Below are 17,028 nucleotides of genomic sequence, written 5' to 3' on the forward strand. Positions count from 1 at the left end.
GCTTCCCCAGAGACTCCCCAGGGGAAGCTGGGGCGGGGGGCTTCTCTTCCAAGTTTGGGCTGGACTCACCTGGCTCTGAGAGCCCTTCCAGGCCAGAGATGGTGCAATTCTCTCCCCAGGCGAGCCTGGAGTTCTGGGAGCTCCCCGGCAGCCTGATCTCAGGGGCGGAGGGGCTGGGGGTGGGGGGGATAGGAAGAGGCAGACACAGGCCTGGAGACATTCGCCTTTTATTGCTTGTACAGACTCACGGCTGTGTGCACCATCCTGCCTGCCTTTGTGTCATAGATCCCAAGGCTTGGCCTAAGGGATGGTGGAGGGCCCAGAGATGCCTCGGTGCCACCCGGGGCCTGCCTGCCCTCTTTCCCCCCCAAGTCACCCCCAGGCGGAGGGCCCAGAGATGCCTCGGTGCCACCTGGGGGGCCTGCCTGCCCTCTTCCCCCCCCAAGTCACCCCCAGGCATAGGGACTCCTCGGTGCCACCTGGGGGGCCTGCCTGCCCTCTTCTCCCCCTAAGTCACCCCCAGGCATAGGGACTCCTCGGTGCCACCCAGGGGGCCTGCCTGCCCTCTTCTCCCCCTAAGTCACCCCCAGGCATAGGGACTCCTCGGTGCCACCCAGGGGGCCTGCCTGCCCTCTTCTCCCCCTAAGTCACCCCCAGGCATAGGGACTCCTCGGTGCCACCCGGGGGGCCTGCCTGCCCTCTTCTCCCCCCAAGTCACTCCCAGGCACCCCTCTGCGGTCCGGCACTGCCAGGTAGCAGGACCGGAAGGGACCCGCTTGTCTGTGTTCTCCCTGATCCATGTCAGACTACAGCCAGCCCGCCCGGCCCCCAGGGATCTGGAGCTCCTCTGCGTGGGCCCGGGGCTCACTGGGTCCTCCTAGAACTTCACGAGCCCGGGCTCCACGGGCGCCGTTGGCTCCCTCCTGTCACCAGAGCCTGCTTGGCCCATTCCTCACTGCTGGGGGCAGCCAGGTGGCCCAGTGGGTTGAGGCTAGAGACAGGAGGTCCTGGGTTCAAATCTGGCCAGTCCCTTAACCCCTTATCCCCCCTGGCCTATTGCTTACCACTCACATGAGCCCTGGAATCAGTCCACGGTATTGATTCTAAGGCACGAGGCAAAGGTTCAAACCACACAGGACTGCCCGGCGCTCATTGGTCCAGGCTGGCTGGGGCTGGGGGAGACCCCAGAACTAGGCAGTCGTCGTGGCCTGAGCCACAGACAGGTCGGGAGGCCTGGCCAGGAGGGCCGGCCGTGGCTGGAGGGCCGGCCGTGGCTGGAGGGCCGGCCTCACCGGTCAGCCTGGTGCCCCGGGGAGTGGCCGAGCTGGGGGAGGGCCCTGGGCCGGCCGGGCAGGCACTAGAGGTTCTGGAGGCTGAGGGCCAGCTCGCTCTTGTTGTCCAGGAGGAACCGCTCACAGGCCTTGAAGGTGGTGATGAATTCGGACGACAGTCCCGCCACGTTGGTCGTCACGTAGTTCAGGAAGCTGGTGGTCGCCTGATTGTAGTAGGACACCTGGAAGGGCAGCAAGAGGGCAGGGTGGAGGCCAGTCAAGTCCAGCCGGGTGCCGGGCAGGGTGCCAAGAAAGGCCTGACTGATCGCGAGACAGCAGGGACCATCCAAGAAGACGAGGAGGCTGTCAGGGAGAACGAGCACTGGGGGGGGGGGGGGGGTCGAGGACGGCCTCTCGGGGCATTCTGCGGTCACAGCCAGTCCCAGACAGGTTCTGAGTGACCCTGGGCAAGTCACCTGACCTGTCGGGCCTCCGTTTCCCCATCTGTAAAGTGGGCATAATGCCTCTGAGAGCGAATAGGAGAATCAGAGGAGACACCGTGGGGAGAGGAGGCGAGGCAGGCTGGGTTTTCCTCTCCCTCCTGCCTGGTTGTCCTCTCGCACACTTCCTCTTTGTGACGGGATGGGGCGGTCTTGCCTCCTCACGAGCTGAGAGAAGCGTGGGGGAAGGAAGCCTGGGCGGCCACCCACAGCGGGCAGCCCTTACCTTGGTTTGCTGATCCCCCTCTCGCCAGAGGCAGAAGCCAGAGCACAGGGTCTCCCCTCTGGTGCGCTCCGGGGTCTCGGGGTGGGTGGGCAGGGTGACTGACCTGAGGGCGACCACGTAGGGATCCCTAGAACAGAAGTGGGGAGAGGGGATCGCACACTGGCACCCGAAGAGGGAGCCCCCCACTTTGTGGCCCTGGAGGGGACACCCCTTCTTGGCACACAGTCTCTCCCTCTCGGGCCCCGGATTCACCTCGGGAGCCCTTTCAGGGTGAGGGAGGGTTCCCTGGGCTCGGGGCCACGTAGGACCTGTGGGGCCCTGCAGCTAAGGCCACTGGGTGGGGTCATCTAGAAAAGGAGGGCAGCTCCGACCAGCTGGAACTCCCTGGTCTCCAGCAGGCTCCTAAGGAGAGAGCGGGGCCCCCCAGTGCCAGGACGGGCTCTCACTGGCCAGGCCACCCCACTGCACACAGCCTGACTCAGCCACATTCCTTGTTATTATTCCTCTAAAGAGAATTATGAACGTGAAAATAACGCAGAGAGCTCTAAGAGATCATTTAGTCCATCATTACCTCTCACCTGGGGCCCAGTCCAGGCAAGTGACTTGCCCAAAGTCACACAGCTCAGAAGCAGAAAAGTCAGGGCTTCATGGAAATATAAAGACAAAAATGAAGGGGATTTGACAAGCACAAAAATAAATCAGTACATACAGAGCATTTACAAAGTAGCAAAGTGTTTTGAAGAGGGACAGAGTCAACCAGGGGGAGAATCAGGAAAAGTTTCCCAGAGGAGACAGCCTCAAAGCTCAGCCTTGAAAAAAGTTAGGGAGTCTAGGGGGCAAAGGGGAGGAAGGAGTGCCTTCCAGATCCAGGAGACGTCTGAGCAAAGGCATGGAAGCTGGAAATGAGCAGGCACTGATTATGTACTGACTATATGCCAGGCACTGTGCTAAGTTACTCTGGTGATGCAAACAGAAGCAAGCAAGAGCCTGTGCCCTCCCTCAGCGAGCGAGCATTCTAATGGCAAGTAGTGGGGGAAGAGAACAAAAGCTGAGAGCAAGTCAGGAGGTTCAAGGCCAGGAACCAAGGCATAGGCTGTGCGCAGAAGAAAAGATGGGGCGGAAGACAAAGGCTCTGTGAGGAGGGTGAGGGAAGAAGGAACGCTCTTGGCTCCAATAAGGTTCTAGAGCCTGGCCCTTCCAACACTAACTTTCCCAGTTTTTATAGATGGTTGAAAGTTCTCGGGCTCCCACCCAGGTCTGGCATTCCCCATTCTCAGGTCTTTTCTGCACCAGAAATTCCCTCATCAAAAATCTTCCCCATCGTGACACGCCCTGTTCTAGGCCCCTCCCTCTCAGACATGCCTTGTTCCAAGCCCCTCCCCCTCTGACACTCCCTGTCCACAGGCCCCTCCCACTCCGACACACCCCATCTTAAGGCCCCTCCCCCTCTGACACTCCCTATTGGACCACAAGTACAGTGGGCCATCCCGTTAGATTGAGAGCCCAGAAGACCCAAATTCCAAGGTCCGGCTTATAATTTCACCAGCGCTGTGTCCCAAATTAGGTAACTTCTCTCGGACTCAGTTTCCCCTGCGCTGTGCTAGCCACATCCAGGCACCCTTTAAGGGCGGCTCTCCTTCCATACTCTAACCTGAGGAACAAAAACCCCTGGGCGCTGTCCCTCCTGACTCCGCAAACAGGAAACTGCCCTGGGTTCCCTCTCGCTGGCTTCCTGAGCATCTCCGAGCTGCCCCGCCCAGGGCCACTCACCCACTGTCGCACGGCTTCCTCCTCGAGGCCAGGATGATGAAGTCCCCGGGCTTGCCGTCAGCTCCGGGCAGGACGGGGCTGATGACGTGGTAGATGGCGTCGTCGTCATCCACCTGCTGTATGAGTTCAACGCTCCTGGAGGGGAGGGGGGAGATACACGAGGGAGTCATCGGCGCTGCAAGCGAAGCGAGGATCGATTCCCGCCTCGGCTGCTCCACACCCCTGCGCTGCCTCGGCCCGAATATTTCATTTCCCATCTATTATTCACGAAGCAGCACTGCTGGCTCGAAACTAGGTCCTCACACACAGCCTTGAGCACGCAGGTGAGCTGGAACGAGCCGCGAGACTCAGAGAATGGGAGGGCTGGGAGGGATCAGGAACGGGGAGTGTCAGGGCTGGGAGGGGCCTTAGAATAGGGAGTGTCAGGGCTGGGAGGGGCCTTAGAATAGGGAGTGTCAGGACTGGGAGGGGCCTAGGACAGGGTGTGTTAGGGCTGGGAGGGGCCTTAGAATAGGGAGTGTCAGGACTGGGAGGGGCCTAGAACAGGGCATGTCAGGGCTGGGAGGAGCCTAGAACAGGGAGTGTCAGGGCTGGGAGGAATCTAGAATAGGGAGTGTCAGGGCTGGGAGGGGCCTAGAACAGGGCATGTCTGGGCTGGGAGGAGCCTAGAACAGGACATGTCAGGGCTGGGAGGAATCTAGAATAGGGAGTGTCAGGGATGGGAGGGGCCTAGAACAGGACATGTCAGGGCTGGGAGGGGCCTAGAAAGGCATGTCAGGGCTGAGAGGAGCCTAGAACAGGGAGTGCCAGGGCTGGGAGGGGGCCTTAGAACAGGGTGTGTCAGGGCTGGAAGGAGCCTAGAACAGGGCATGTCAGGGCTGGGAGGGGGCCTTAGAACGGGGAGTGTCAGGGCTGGGAGGGGCCTAGAACAGAGCATGTCTGGGCTGGGAGGAGCCTAGAACAGGACATGTCAGGGCTGGGAGGAGCCTTAGAACAGGGTGTGTCAGGACTGGGAGGGGCCTAAGACAGGCTGTGACAGGGCTGGGAGGGGCCTAGAACAGGGCATGTCAGGGCTGGGAGGAATCTAGAATAGGGAGTGTCAGGGATGGGAGGGGCCTAGAACAGGACATGTCAGGGCTGGGAGGGGCCTAGAACAGGCATGTCAGGGCTGAGAGGAGCCTAGAACAGGGAGTGCCAGGGCTGGGAGGGGGCCTTAGAACAGGGTGTGTCAGGGCTGGAAGGAGCCTAGAACAGGGCATGTCAGGGCTGGGAGGGGCCTAGAACAGGGCATGTCAGGGCTGGGAGGAGCCTAGAACAGGGAGTGTCAGGGCTGGGAGGAATCTAGAATAGGGTATGTCAGGACTGGGAGGGGCCTAAGACAGGCTGTGACAGGGCTGGGAGGGGCCTAGAACAGGGCATGTCAGGGCTGGGAGGAATCTAGAATAGGGAGTGTCAGGGATGGGAGGGGCCTAGAACAGGACATGTCAGGGCTGGGAGGGGCCTAGAACAGGCATGTCAGGGCTGAGAGGAGCCTAGAACAGGGAGTGCCAGGGCTGGGAGGGGGCCTTAGAACAGGGTGTGTCAGGGCTGGAAGGAGCCTAGAACAGGGCATGTCAGGGCTGGGAGGGGGCCTTAGAACGGGGAGTGTCAGGGCTGGGAGGGGCCTAGAACAGAGCATGTCTGGGCTGGGAGGAGCCTAGAACAGGACATGTCAGGGCTGGGAGGAGCCTTAGAACAGGGTGTGTCAGGACTGGGAGGGGCCTAAGACAGGCTGTGACAGGGCTGGGAGGGGCCTAGAACAGGGCATGTCAGGGCTGGGAGGAATCTAGAATAGGGAGTGTCAGGGATGGGAGGGGCCTAGAACAGGACATGTCAGGGCTGGGAGGGGCCTAGAACAGGCATGTCAGGGCTGAGAGGAGCCTAGAACAGGGAGTGCCAGGGCTGGGAGGGGGCCTTAGAACAGGGTGTGTCAGGGCTGGAAGGAGCCTAGAACAGGGCATGTCAGGGCTGGGAGGGGGCCTTAGAACAGGGAGTGTCAGGGCTGGGAGGGGGACTTAGAACAGGGAGTGTCAGGGCTAGAAAGGGCCTTAGAACATGGCATGTCAGGGCTGGGAGGGGCCTTAGAACAGGGTGTGTCAGGACTGGGAGGGGGCCTTAGAACAGGGAGTCTCAGGACTGGGAGGGGCCTTAGAACATGGCATGTCAGGGCTGGGAGGGGCCTTAGAAGAGGGTGTGTCAGGACTGGGAGGGGGCCTTAGAACAGGGAGTGTCAGGACTGGGAGGGGCCTAAGACAGGGCGTGTCAGGGCTGGGAGGAATCTAGAATATGGAGTGTGAGGGCTGGGAGGGGCCTTAGAACAGGGCATGTCAGGGCTGGGAGGGGGCCTTAGAACAGGGCATGTCAGGACTGGGAGGAATCTAGAATAGGGAGTGTCAGGGCTGGGAGGGGCCTTAAAACAGGGTGTGTCAGGGCTGGGAGGGATCTAGAACAAGGAGTGTCAGGGATGGAAAGGGCCTTAGAACAGGGCATGTCAGGACTGGGAGGGGGCCTTAGAACAGGGAGTGTCAGGGCTGGGAGGAATCTAGAATAGGGATTATCAGGGCTGGGAGGGGACTTAGAATGGGTGTGTCAGGGCTGGGAGGGGCCTCAGAACAGGGCGTGTCAAGGCTGGGGGATCTAGAACAAAGAGTGTCAGGACTGGTAGGGGCCTAGAACAGGGCATGTCAGGGTTGGGAGGGGCCTTAGAACAGGGTGTGTCAGGGCTGGGAGGGATCTAGAACAAGGAGTGTCAGGGATGGAAAGGGCCTTAGAACAGGGCATGTCTGGACTGGGAGGGGGCCTTAGAACAAGGAGTGTCAGGGATGGGAGAGATCTAGAATAGGGAGTGTCAGGGCTGGGAGGGGCCTTAGAACGGGTGTGTCGGGGCTGGGAGGGATCTAGAACAGGGAGTGTCAGGGCTGGAAAGGGCCTTAGAACAGGGCATGTCAGGACTGGGAGGGACCTTAGAGCAGGGAGTGTCAGGGTTGGGAGGAATCTAGAATAGGGATTGTCAGGGCTGGGAGGGGACTTAGAATGGGTGTGTCAGGGCTGGGAGGGGCCTCAGAACAGGGCATGTCAAGGCTAAGGGATCTAGAACATAGAGTGTCAGGACTGTGAGGAGCCTAGAACAGGGTGTGTCAGGGCTGGGAAGAATCTGGAATAGGGGGTGTCAGGCCTGGGAGGGGGCCTTAGAACAGGCTATTTCAGGACTGGGAGGGACCTTAGAACAGGTTGTGTCAGGACTGGGAGGGGCCTTAGAACAGGGTGTGCTAGGACTGGGAGGGGCCTAAGCCAGGGCATGTCAGGGCTGGGCGGGATCTAGAACAGGGAGTGTCAGGGCTGGGAGGGGCCTAGAACAGGGAGTGTCAGGGCTAGAAAGGACCTAGAACAGGGCTGGGAGGGATCTAGAACGGGGAGTGTCAGGGCTGGGAGGTATCTAGAATAGGGAGTGTCAGGACTGGAAGGGGCCTTAGAACAAGGAGTGTCAGGACTAGGAGGGGCCTAGAACTGGGCGTGTAAGGGCTGGGAGGGGGCCTTAGAACAGGGAGTGTAAGGGCTGGGAGGAATCTAGAATAGGGAGTGTCAGGGCTGGGAGGGGCCTAGAACAGGGCATCTCAGGGTTGGGAGGGGCCTTAGAACAGGATGTGTCAGGACTGGGAGGGGCCTAAGACAGGGAGTGTCAGGGCTGGGAGGAATCTAGAATAGGGATTGACAGGGCTGGGAGGGGACTTAGAATGGGTGTGTCAGGGCTGGGAGGGGCCTCAGAACAGGGCGTGTCTAGGCTGGGGGATCTAGAACAGAGAGTGTCAGGACTGGGAGGAGCCTAGAACAGGGTGTGTCTGGGCTGGGAAGAATCTAGAATAGGGAGTGTCAGGCCTGGGAGGGGGCCTTAGAACAGGCCATGTCAGGACTGTGAGGGACCTTAGAACAGGGTGTGTCAGGACTGGGAGGGGCCTAAGACAGGGCGTGTCAGGGCTGGGAGGGACCTTAGAACAGGGTGTGTCAGGACTAGTAGGGGCCTAGGACAGGGAGTGTCAGGGCTGGGATGAATCTAGAATAGGTAGTGTCAGGACTGGTAGGGGCCTTAGAACAGGGTGTGTTAGGACTGGGAGGGGCCTAAGACAGGGAGTGTCAGGGCTGGGAGGGGCCTTAGAACAGGGTGTGTTAGGACTGGGAGGGGCCTAAGACAGGGAATGTCAGGGCTGGGAGGGCCCTAGAACAGGGCATTTCAGGGCTGGGAGAAGCCTTAGAACAGGGTGTGTCAGGACTGGGAGGGGCTTTAGAACAGCGAGTGTCAGGGCTGGGAGGGGCCTTAGAACAGGGTGTGTCAGGGCTAGGAGGGGGCTTTAGAACAGGGAGTGTCAGGACTGGGAGAGGCCTTGGAAAAGGACATGTCATGGCTGGGAGGAATCTAGAATAGGGAGTGTCAGGGCTGGGAGGGACCTTAGAACAGGGTGTGTCAGGGCTGGGAGGGGCCTTAGAAAGGGTGTGTCGGGGCTGGGAGGGATCTAGAACAGGGAGTGTCAGGGCTGGAAAGGGTCTTAGAACAGGGATTGTCAGGACTGGGAGAGGCCTTGGAACAGGACATGTCAGGGCTGGGAGGGACCTAGAACAGGGAGTGTCTGGGCTTGGAGGAGCTTAGAACCAAGGAGTGTCAGGGCTGGAAAGGCCCTAGACCAGGGAGTGTCAGGGGAAGGAGCTTTAGAACAAGGAGTGTCAGGGCTGGGAGGGGTCTTAGAGATCATCTAGCCCAAGCCCTTTCTTATACAGAAGGGACTGAGAGCCCAGGAAGAGAAGTGACTGGCCTGGCGGATACAGCGGAGTATTTGTTGAGACAACCAAGGCCTTTGTGTCACCTCCTGTTCCATTAATGCTGCTGATTTTTCCTTTAAAGAATCATTCCCCAGCTACTGGGTGTTCATCTCTTCCCTCCTCCATGAAGGCTACCCTGGTTGACCACATACCCCCACAGGGAAATTCCTTTTATCTCAAATGCCTCCCTCCCCACTCCAATCCGCTCCCTTCTCTAATTTTTTTGTGCTTGAGAAATACGAAGAGAGCATAAGAGAAATAAAAAAATATGAGAGAAATAAGAAATCAAGAAACTGTTCAGAATAGAGAAAAGAAAGCTGAAATCAAAGGACCTGAGTTCGAATCCTAACTTTGGGCCTCTTGCTATTCAACATTAGAAAAATCATTTCCCTTCTGGAAGCTCCCATTCCTTCTTCCCTATAAAGGAGATTCCTTGTGAGGGTCTCCAAGGTCCCTTCCAGGTATGAATCTCTGATCTAAGAGTGTAAAAATCTCCTCCTTCACCTCCTCCACTTGAATGCCCATCAGAGTCCCCCCAAGATAGAGCTTGTCACCTTCCCTAAGCCTGCTCCTCCTCCCGACGTGTCCCTTTCCATGGAGGGCACTGCCATCTTCCCAGTTACCATTGTGGTAAAGGTGGTCATCTCTGTCTCTTCCCTCTCTTCCTACTCCTCCCCTCCCAGAGTCATGGGCAGCCTAGTCCAGTGCAATCCACCTCAGCACCTTTCAGAGGCAAACCCTGCCTCTGCCCTCACTTTCCACCCCTCAGCTCTCTTTCAGCCCCTCATTTGGCACCTAAGGCACCCCGTGCTCAGACAGGAGGAGAGACTTTTCTCTTAGGAAATAAGCTCCAGTCAAGACTCGAACCCAGAACCAGGAGGTTACCCCCTAAAGTGGACAAGTCACCATAGCTTTCCCTCTAACCTGCCCACACTAGTCATCAGAAGCAGAAATAACCCTGGCACTTTGAGATATGTAACAATTCTAGAACATTCTCCCATTTGGTAATCATTACTAGAATAGATAGCAATCAGATGATGCTTCCGGTGGCTCAGTGGTGCCAGAGCACTGGGTCTGGGGGCAGGAAGACTCATCTTCTTGAGTTCAAATCCCACCTCACACACTTCCTAGCTGTGTGACCCTGGGAAAGTCACTTAACCCCATTGGCCTCATTTTCCCCATCTATCAAATGAGCTGGAGAAGGAAATGGCAAATCACTCCAATATCTTTACCAAGAAAACCCCAAATAGGGTCATAACAACCCTGGGAAGTAGGAGCTATTATTGTCTTCACTTAAAAATTGGGAGACTGAGGTTGGGAGAGGTTAAACCCAGGACCACCCAGCTAGCAAGTGCCTAGAAAGAGACGGGATTCGAACTCATGACTTTCTGACTCCACATCTAGCACTCTCTCCCCTGAATCACTCAGATGCCTACCTTGGATCCTCTGACCTCACTGGGATTGGCCCCAAGAGCCAGGGTGGATGCTGAATGGATATTTGCACCAACCATCAGGGTTCCCTATTCCAGGAGCCTCTCCCTCACCCCACCACCAGCCAGGGCTCACTTGTAGTGCTTGTCCCACTCAGGTCTCCGGCGCAGGTCTGAGAGCAGGAGGAAGGCTTGAGTTGTGTCCGTATGGACAGTCATCTCCAGGTGGAAGGACAGGAATTTGTCATCCTCCAAGGTGTAGAGTTTGATCTGAGGGAGGGGACAGAAACCACTGTCACACCACGGTGAGGCACAGCCAAAATGGCATCCAGAGCGCTGCTCCCCGGATGGGCTCATGAACACCCTGGGGTTCCGTCTCACCCCCAAACCCTTCAATCCTGCCTTGTTGACCCAGAGCTTTGCAACGTCCTTTCTTTCTTCCCCCCTTACCTTCTGTCTTAGAACCAGTGCCAGGTATCAGTTCTAAGGCAGAAGAGGGGTAAGGGCTCAGCATGGGAGTTAAATGACTTACCCAGGGTCATACAGCTAGGAAGTGTCTGAGGCCAGATTTGAACCCATAATCTCCCATCTCTGGACTTGGTTCTCGAGCCACTGTGCTATTTAGCTGCCCCTCAGCAGCTTTTCTAAACTGTGAAGCCCAGACCTGACCCAGGTAGGGGACAGAGGAACGAACATCACCTTAACCCAAAGCCTGATGCTTTTCTTAAAGCAGTCAAGCATCACAAGTGTTCTTGGCTGCCATTTTGCCCTGGTGGCTCGTCTTGACCTAGTAGTCCACTAAGACCCCCGGATTGCTTTCAGAAGAAATGCTCACTGGCCACATTAGTCAGGGCCACCTTCTCCTTCTTGGGAAATCTAAACCTGAGGAAGAGAGGGGTCTGTGCCAGGTGTCTCTGGAGCCCTTGGCCAAAGGGGCACACGTGCACACACGCACACACACGCACGCACACGCATGCACACTTCATGGGGCAGCTCGTGAAGAGGAGACGGCTAGCTACCTTATTGATCTCGGAAGTAAGCACCCAGGTGTCTTTGGCCATGAGCATCTTCAGGGAGGAGACATTATTGTAGCTCAGATATACCTGGACAGGAGAAACACCCAGGAAGATCAACGCCCCTCACCCAGGCGGGGAGAAGGAGGCAGACGGGTGGGCCAGGCCAAGAGCCAGGGATTGGGGACCCTCACTTTGGCCTCCCTGGGCCCGCCACACCTGCCTGGGCTCCTTCAGAAGCCGGGCGTGGGAGGGATGAGGAGAGCCTCCGTGGAGGCTGGGATGGGAGGACGGAGAGGGGTGGAGTTCCCTGCTGCCTCATGCCCACCCTAGCCAGGCGGGAATCCGGTGATGGGACTCCTCCATACGTGGGGATGAAGGAAGCCTTTGCAGGAAGCCAAAGGAGGATAATAATCGTTTGCAGAAGGATCAGTGCTGGAGCCCCTACTATGTGCCGGGCACCGGAGAAATGAAGATGAAACCAAAACTATCCCTTGGCCAGGAAGTTTCTGCTCCTGTCATCCAGTGGGGATGGCGCGCTGTATACACAGGAAGAGACAGCGGACGGGAAGAGGCAAAGTCGCCAGGGCAGGGGCGCCAGCAGCCCAGGAAGCAGGAAAGCAGGAAGGGCAGCGTTTGAGCCGACAGCAGGGAGTGGATGCAAAGGCGTGGAGAGGGGACCGAGCTCTAAGGGCCAGCTTAGCTGGAGATCGGAGATTAAGGAGAGTCATGGGAAATAAGGCCAGTGGAGAAGCAGGAAGAGGGGGCCGATGTACACTGCGGCAGCCCCGAGTGGCCCTCCAGCGCCATGAGCAGTGGGCAGGGCCGTCTCCCTTCTCTTTCTCCGTGTCTTTAGTCAAAAAGCCTCCCGCAGACCCACCACGCTTCGGACTAGAGTCTCCCCAAGGGTCTCCGGGGCGAGCTGGACTCACCTGGTTACTTGGGTCCCAGGGAACAGAGAGGGGGACCTCGGCCTGCTTACAAGACACGATGTACTTCCTGGGGGAAGAAAAGGGGTGACGTCCTGCGCGAGGAAGGGCCTCCTGGCTGTGCCTTCAGCCCAGTGCTGGGCACCTCGGGGGGCCCTTCCTCCCCGCAGACAGCAGGCGGGCACTGTCGGAGGGCGGCGCTCCTTGGCCTGGTCCCAGACCTCCTAGGTGGCGCCTGAGGGAGACGACGATCTAGGCCAGGACGCAGAGCCCTTTGATCGCTTAAACACGGGCTCAGTGGGCGGCGTCTCCAGGGGGCCCGGGGAGCGCTCACCTGTCCAGCCTCATCTTCTTCCTAGCGCTGGCCTCTCTATAGCGACGCTCGCCGTCCTGGAGGAGAAAGAGAAGCAGGGCTCAGGCCGGAGGCCCAGAGGGCTCCTGCGGGCCGCAGCGATCCTCCTCCCTGCCCCCGCCGCCAGGACCAAGGCAGCTCCCCCCCCCCCCCCCCCCCCCCGGGAGAGTTTCCTTTTCCTGGTCTTTGTGACCCCAGTTCTAGGGAGCTCCGTGTCGCTATTTTTCAGTCTTGCGCCTGACTCTTTGGGACCCTCTTCAGGGTTTTCTCAGCCAAGACGCTCGAGGGCTTGGCCATTTCCTTCTCATTTTACAGAGGAGGAAACTGAGGCCAACAGGGTCACGTGACTTGCCCAGGCTCGCGAGGCTCGTAGAATTCGAGATGAGGGCCTGGCCCTCCGGCCCCGCGCCACCTAGCTGCCCCAGATACCCACGCCGAGCTCCCTAAATGTCTGCCAGAGCGAAGGGGGGCTCACTCCTCTCTGCGGCTGAATCCAGGGCAGGGTCATGGGCTGGTCCTCTCCGTCCAGGACCACGAAGGTCATGAAGGCGCTGTTGAGGTGCCGCCTGCAGGACTCCATCTCCTGGCGGTAGGCTTCCACGCACACCCCGACCTCCATGCTGCAGAGACACTGCCGGGTGAAGCCCTTCCCTCTGACGCCGCCGTCCCCCAACAAGCAGCCCCTCAGCTCCCTGCGCTTGTCAAGAACTCCGTTGGGAGTCCCAACGTGCCCCCCAAACGGTGGCTCTGTGATCGCCGCGGCTATCGCTGGCATCGCCATCCTCCCTCCATGCCAGCTCGCACGTCTCCAGGCATCCCTCCCTCACTCTGGAAGCCTCCGTGTGTCACAGCCCTCCCCAGGTCTTCCCTGTTCCCTTCTCGGTACATCCCTGCTCGCCCTCCCAGCGTCCAGGCTCACCTGTTCTTGAAGGCATTGTTGACGATGGCCTTGAGCACCAGCCGGTCCCCAACCTGGGATGGGCCTCGAAAGTGGAACATCTCAATGGTCTTCAGGGTGGGGTGGGCTCGGCATAGGCGGCTGAGGGAGTCGGGGGGAAGCATAGCCACAGTCTCAGCCCACCTGCCCTGCTCTGGGCTCCTCACCCGCCAGACCCTCCAGGCATGGCCCAGCTTCATGGCAGACTTGGCCTCCCATCGCAGGGTGGGGGTGGAGGGCAGGGATGGGAAGCGAAGGCAAGCAAGAGGAGGGAATAATTGGAGTGATAACTGTCTGTTGGGGACCTTGGCTCCCGGCCCCCCACCCCAGCTCAGTCTTATCCCCACCTTTGTCTCTGAACTCAGGCTGCTCCTTCTGCCTAGAACATCATGCCCTGACCCAGTCCTAACCATCCTTCAAAGCCCAGCTCGTGGGGATATAATATGGCCCTGGGGAGAGAGCACTGGATGGGCGCACGTATCTATGCCTCAGTTTCCTCCTCTGAAAAATAAGGAGGTCGGACTCAGTAGCCTCTAAGATCTCTTCCAGCACAAAATCAAGGGTCCTCTCATTTTCTCCTTGCTAAGAGTCTTTCCCCAACTACCCCTATGCCTCCCTTCACCATAACATCTGCTAGGCCAATTCAGCATCTCTTCGGTCCCTACAGTGTCCCTGTTGCTGAGGCACAAAGACAAAGAGCTGAACCGTCTGCCCTGGAGAAGCTTAGATTCTCCAGGGGAAAACATGATGCTCTGAAGAAGGTTAAATATGGAGGCTCTGACACTCGGGATTCAGTATGACCCTGATCGAATCACTTCATGCTTCCAGGATCCAATTGAATGATCCACACAATAATGGGATTGGACTGGTTTCCCCCGACTTGGTCATCAAGACGCATCGGCATTCTCCTCGCTCCACAGGGCCACTTCCAGATTCTCACTCCATACGGCTCACTCAGTAACGTCTCCTCCTTCGACGTTCACATAATTCACATCTATTACCCAATGGCAATCCTGGTAGCTGTTGTCTACACACTCTCCTTCCTCCCTCAATGAGCTCAGGTCTGGCTCACAGGATCTCTCTCCTCTCCTGTGCCTTCGCTCATCCAGGGAGGGACTCCTATGTATTCCTTCAAAAGCTCACTTCCCATCACTCCTCCTCCAGCCCACCTCAGCCATACACCAAGATGGCCATTCTTGATCTTACCATCATCCATAGATTCACCACTTCCATGTTCTAGAGTTCCCAAACGCCCATATCTGACCATACTCTATTGGCTTTCCATCTCTCCATCTGCCTTCCCTTACCAAGGTCTACTCTTCACCTACAATGACCTCCAATCCCTCAACTCCTCAGTTCTCTCCCAGGCTATCACCCCTTCACTATCCACTTTCTCTTCTTTCCCCTATATTGAGCCCTCAAGAGAACAAGTTCAATTCTACCCTGTCCTCTTCTCTCAAGACCTTGACTTCTTTATCATATCACCGACTGTGCCTTGTCAAGCTTCAGCCTTGGCTCACACTCACTATCTTCTATCTCATTCCTTTTCATGTGTTGCCAAAAGAAACTAGAGGACAAAACCCTGCTGACTGGGTCCACTACAAATTGGTGTTACATATCCTCAATTGGGTCCTCACTGCTGCTAGGCAATCCTTTTCCATCTCCTTAATTAACTCATTATCCCAATCACTGCAGTGACTTTTCTAAACCTTCCCTTCAAATTTCCCATAGTCCCCTTCTCCTCAGTTTTTCAGTTGGAAACTGCCTCAAATTACACTGAAAAAAAAAATGGAAGCCATTTGAAGAGTTCCCTCTTCTCCCATCTCCCAGATGCTTTCTGCCACCATCTTCTTTGTCTCATATTAAGAGGTGGCCCTTCTCCTTGCCAAGGGAAACCCCTTCTCCCTATCCAAGTAATTCTATTCTATCCTGACTCCTCCAGCAGATTACCCCCCTTCTCATCCTCATTCACTCAATCTCTCCTGGAGCATTGGTCTCCTCTCTACTGCCTACAAATATCACCCCCATTCTCAAAAAAAATTCTCATTTGATCCTTCCATCCTGCTCACTGACATGCTCTAGTTCTCCCCTCTTTTGTGGCTCATCTCCAGAAGGATGTTCACAATTGGTGCCTCCACTTTCTTTTCTCATTTCTTAAATCTTTGCCCCCTCATTCAACCCAAACAACTCTCTCCAAAGATCCTAATGAGCTCTGAATCATCAAATCCAGTGGAGGGGAGGCTCACATTTCTGGTCAAGGTTCAACTCCACAACTTCTGTCTGCCTTCTAATTCTAAGAGCCCATAATCCATCCGTGGGGTGAAGGCCATGGGGCAGTGAAGCCCACCAGGTAGTCATGACACCCAGGAAAGACTTGGGGGAAGAGACCTAGGAGAGAGTTATTCAGTTAGGCCACACCTGGCTGCAATGGTGGCCACATTCTCCATCCAGGCCATGATCTGTCCACCAAAGGTGTTGCCCTGGTGATTGGCATGGGGGGGTAGGACCAACTCCACACTCTCCACTCGGGTCTTCTCAGCAGGTACCTTCATACTGCAGTCTCTGCTCTCTAGATCTGACAAGGGATAAAGGATGGGGCTGAGAGTTTGCTGGTAACCAGGCGACTGCCCATCAAGATTTTGGCTAGCCTAATGAATGGGGGAATATGAATACACAGCTATTTGTTTTCTGTCACATAATGCCTGGAATACAGTAGGCACTTAATCAATGCTCATTGATTGAATTGACTCCATCCAGCTATACCTGGAGGAATCAGATCTGGGCACCATATTTTAGGAAGATTGATAAGCTGGAGAGGGCTCAAATGGAGCCAACCTAGACAGTGAAGACGTGTGAATATTGGGGGGCTATTTGAGGATTGGCTACAGGAACTGGACATGTTTAGGCTAGAAAGGAGGTTATATAGGAAATCGGATGGATGTGTTTGAGTTTTAAAGGACTGACACATGGAATAGGATCATACTTGTTCTGTTAGCCTCATAGGGCAGAACCAGGAGCAAAGAGTGGAAGTTACAAAGAGGTAAACTGAGGCTTGATGTCAGGAGAAACTTCTGAACTAGGATAATTGCCTCAAAGTGCAATGAGCTACAAGCAGAAGTAGGGAATTCTCTCTCACCGCAGGTCTTCAAACAAAGCCTGGGAGATTCTTTTTAGGGATATACCAGATAAGGATGGCCATTTTGGTCCCCTTTTCAACTCTAAAATTCTACAATTCCATGAACTCCTCCCCATCAATCAATAGGTGTTTATTAAGCTCCTGCTCCCACGTGCCACACACAAAGACAAAATCCCATCCTCCAAGGCCCAGCACCAATGCATCTGCCTCCCCTGGTCACAAAGGACCTTTCTCCCTCGGACCCCAGAGGGCACTCTAGCCACATGTGTCTACGGTGCGCCTCTCAGCCTAGTGTCGGGTTTATTCTCCTCCATAAGCTCCATGGGAACAAGAACTGACTTTTATCTGTATTCAACCCCTCTCCCAGAACCCCAGATGTTTGCTGAATCAAACGGGAGGACATCACGGTCCGTGCCGGGGGCAGCCACCTCCCGTTCTCTTGGAGACAGAACGCTGGTTTCTGTCCTGCTAGATAACTTCAGAGCATCCCTGAGTCCTGCCAGCCTGTATAAAATGTGGCTGTTAGTTATCCTGATTATATCTGGAAAGAGGCTCGGTTAGAGGACAAGGATAATCCGTATCATTATTCGTTAATCAAGAACAGACACTAGCA

The 17,028-nt window shown here is 56.5% G+C and overlaps 1 protein-coding gene across 13 annotated transcripts in view; it reads right to left on the reverse strand.

The window, feature by feature from the left end:
* Window positions 1–213: 213 nt before the first annotated feature.
* The window catches only part of ACOT11 (acyl-CoA thioesterase 11), an 82,668-nt gene continuing 65,853 nt past the window's right edge, over window positions 214–17,028 (reverse strand). For 6 of the 13 annotated variants that reach the window (XM_056815084.1, XM_056815083.1, XM_056815081.1 and 3 more), the window contains 11 exons: window positions 15,698–15,854; window positions 13,262–13,381; window positions 12,818–12,962; window positions 12,325–12,380; window positions 11,994–12,060; window positions 11,068–11,151; window positions 10,185–10,318; window positions 3,768–3,902; window positions 2,569–2,640; window positions 1,998–2,124; window positions 214–1,513 (listed from right to left, as the gene is read on the reverse strand). In XM_056815084.1, coding sequence (XP_056671062.1) covers window positions 1,358–1,513; window positions 1,998–2,124; window positions 2,569–2,640; window positions 3,768–3,902; window positions 10,185–10,318; window positions 11,068–11,151; window positions 11,994–12,060; window positions 12,325–12,380; window positions 12,818–12,962; window positions 13,262–13,381; window positions 15,698–15,854 — 1,253 coding nt within the window. In that variant the 3' untranslated portion in view covers window positions 214–1,357. Of the gene's footprint in view, window positions 1,514–1,997; window positions 2,125–2,568; window positions 2,641–3,767; window positions 3,903–10,184; window positions 10,319–11,067; window positions 11,152–11,993; window positions 12,061–12,324; window positions 12,381–12,817; window positions 12,963–13,261; window positions 13,382–15,697; window positions 15,855–17,028 lie in introns of those variants that run through there. The other 7 variants (XM_056815087.1, XM_056815085.1, XM_056815080.1 and 4 more) reach the window with 3 other exon arrangements.

Source organism: Monodelphis domestica, chromosome 2 (genome assembly GCF_027887165.1).
Source record: "Monodelphis domestica isolate mMonDom1 chromosome 2, mMonDom1.pri, whole genome shotgun sequence".
Lineage (NCBI taxonomy): Eukaryota > Metazoa > Chordata > Mammalia > Didelphimorphia > Didelphidae > Monodelphis > Monodelphis domestica.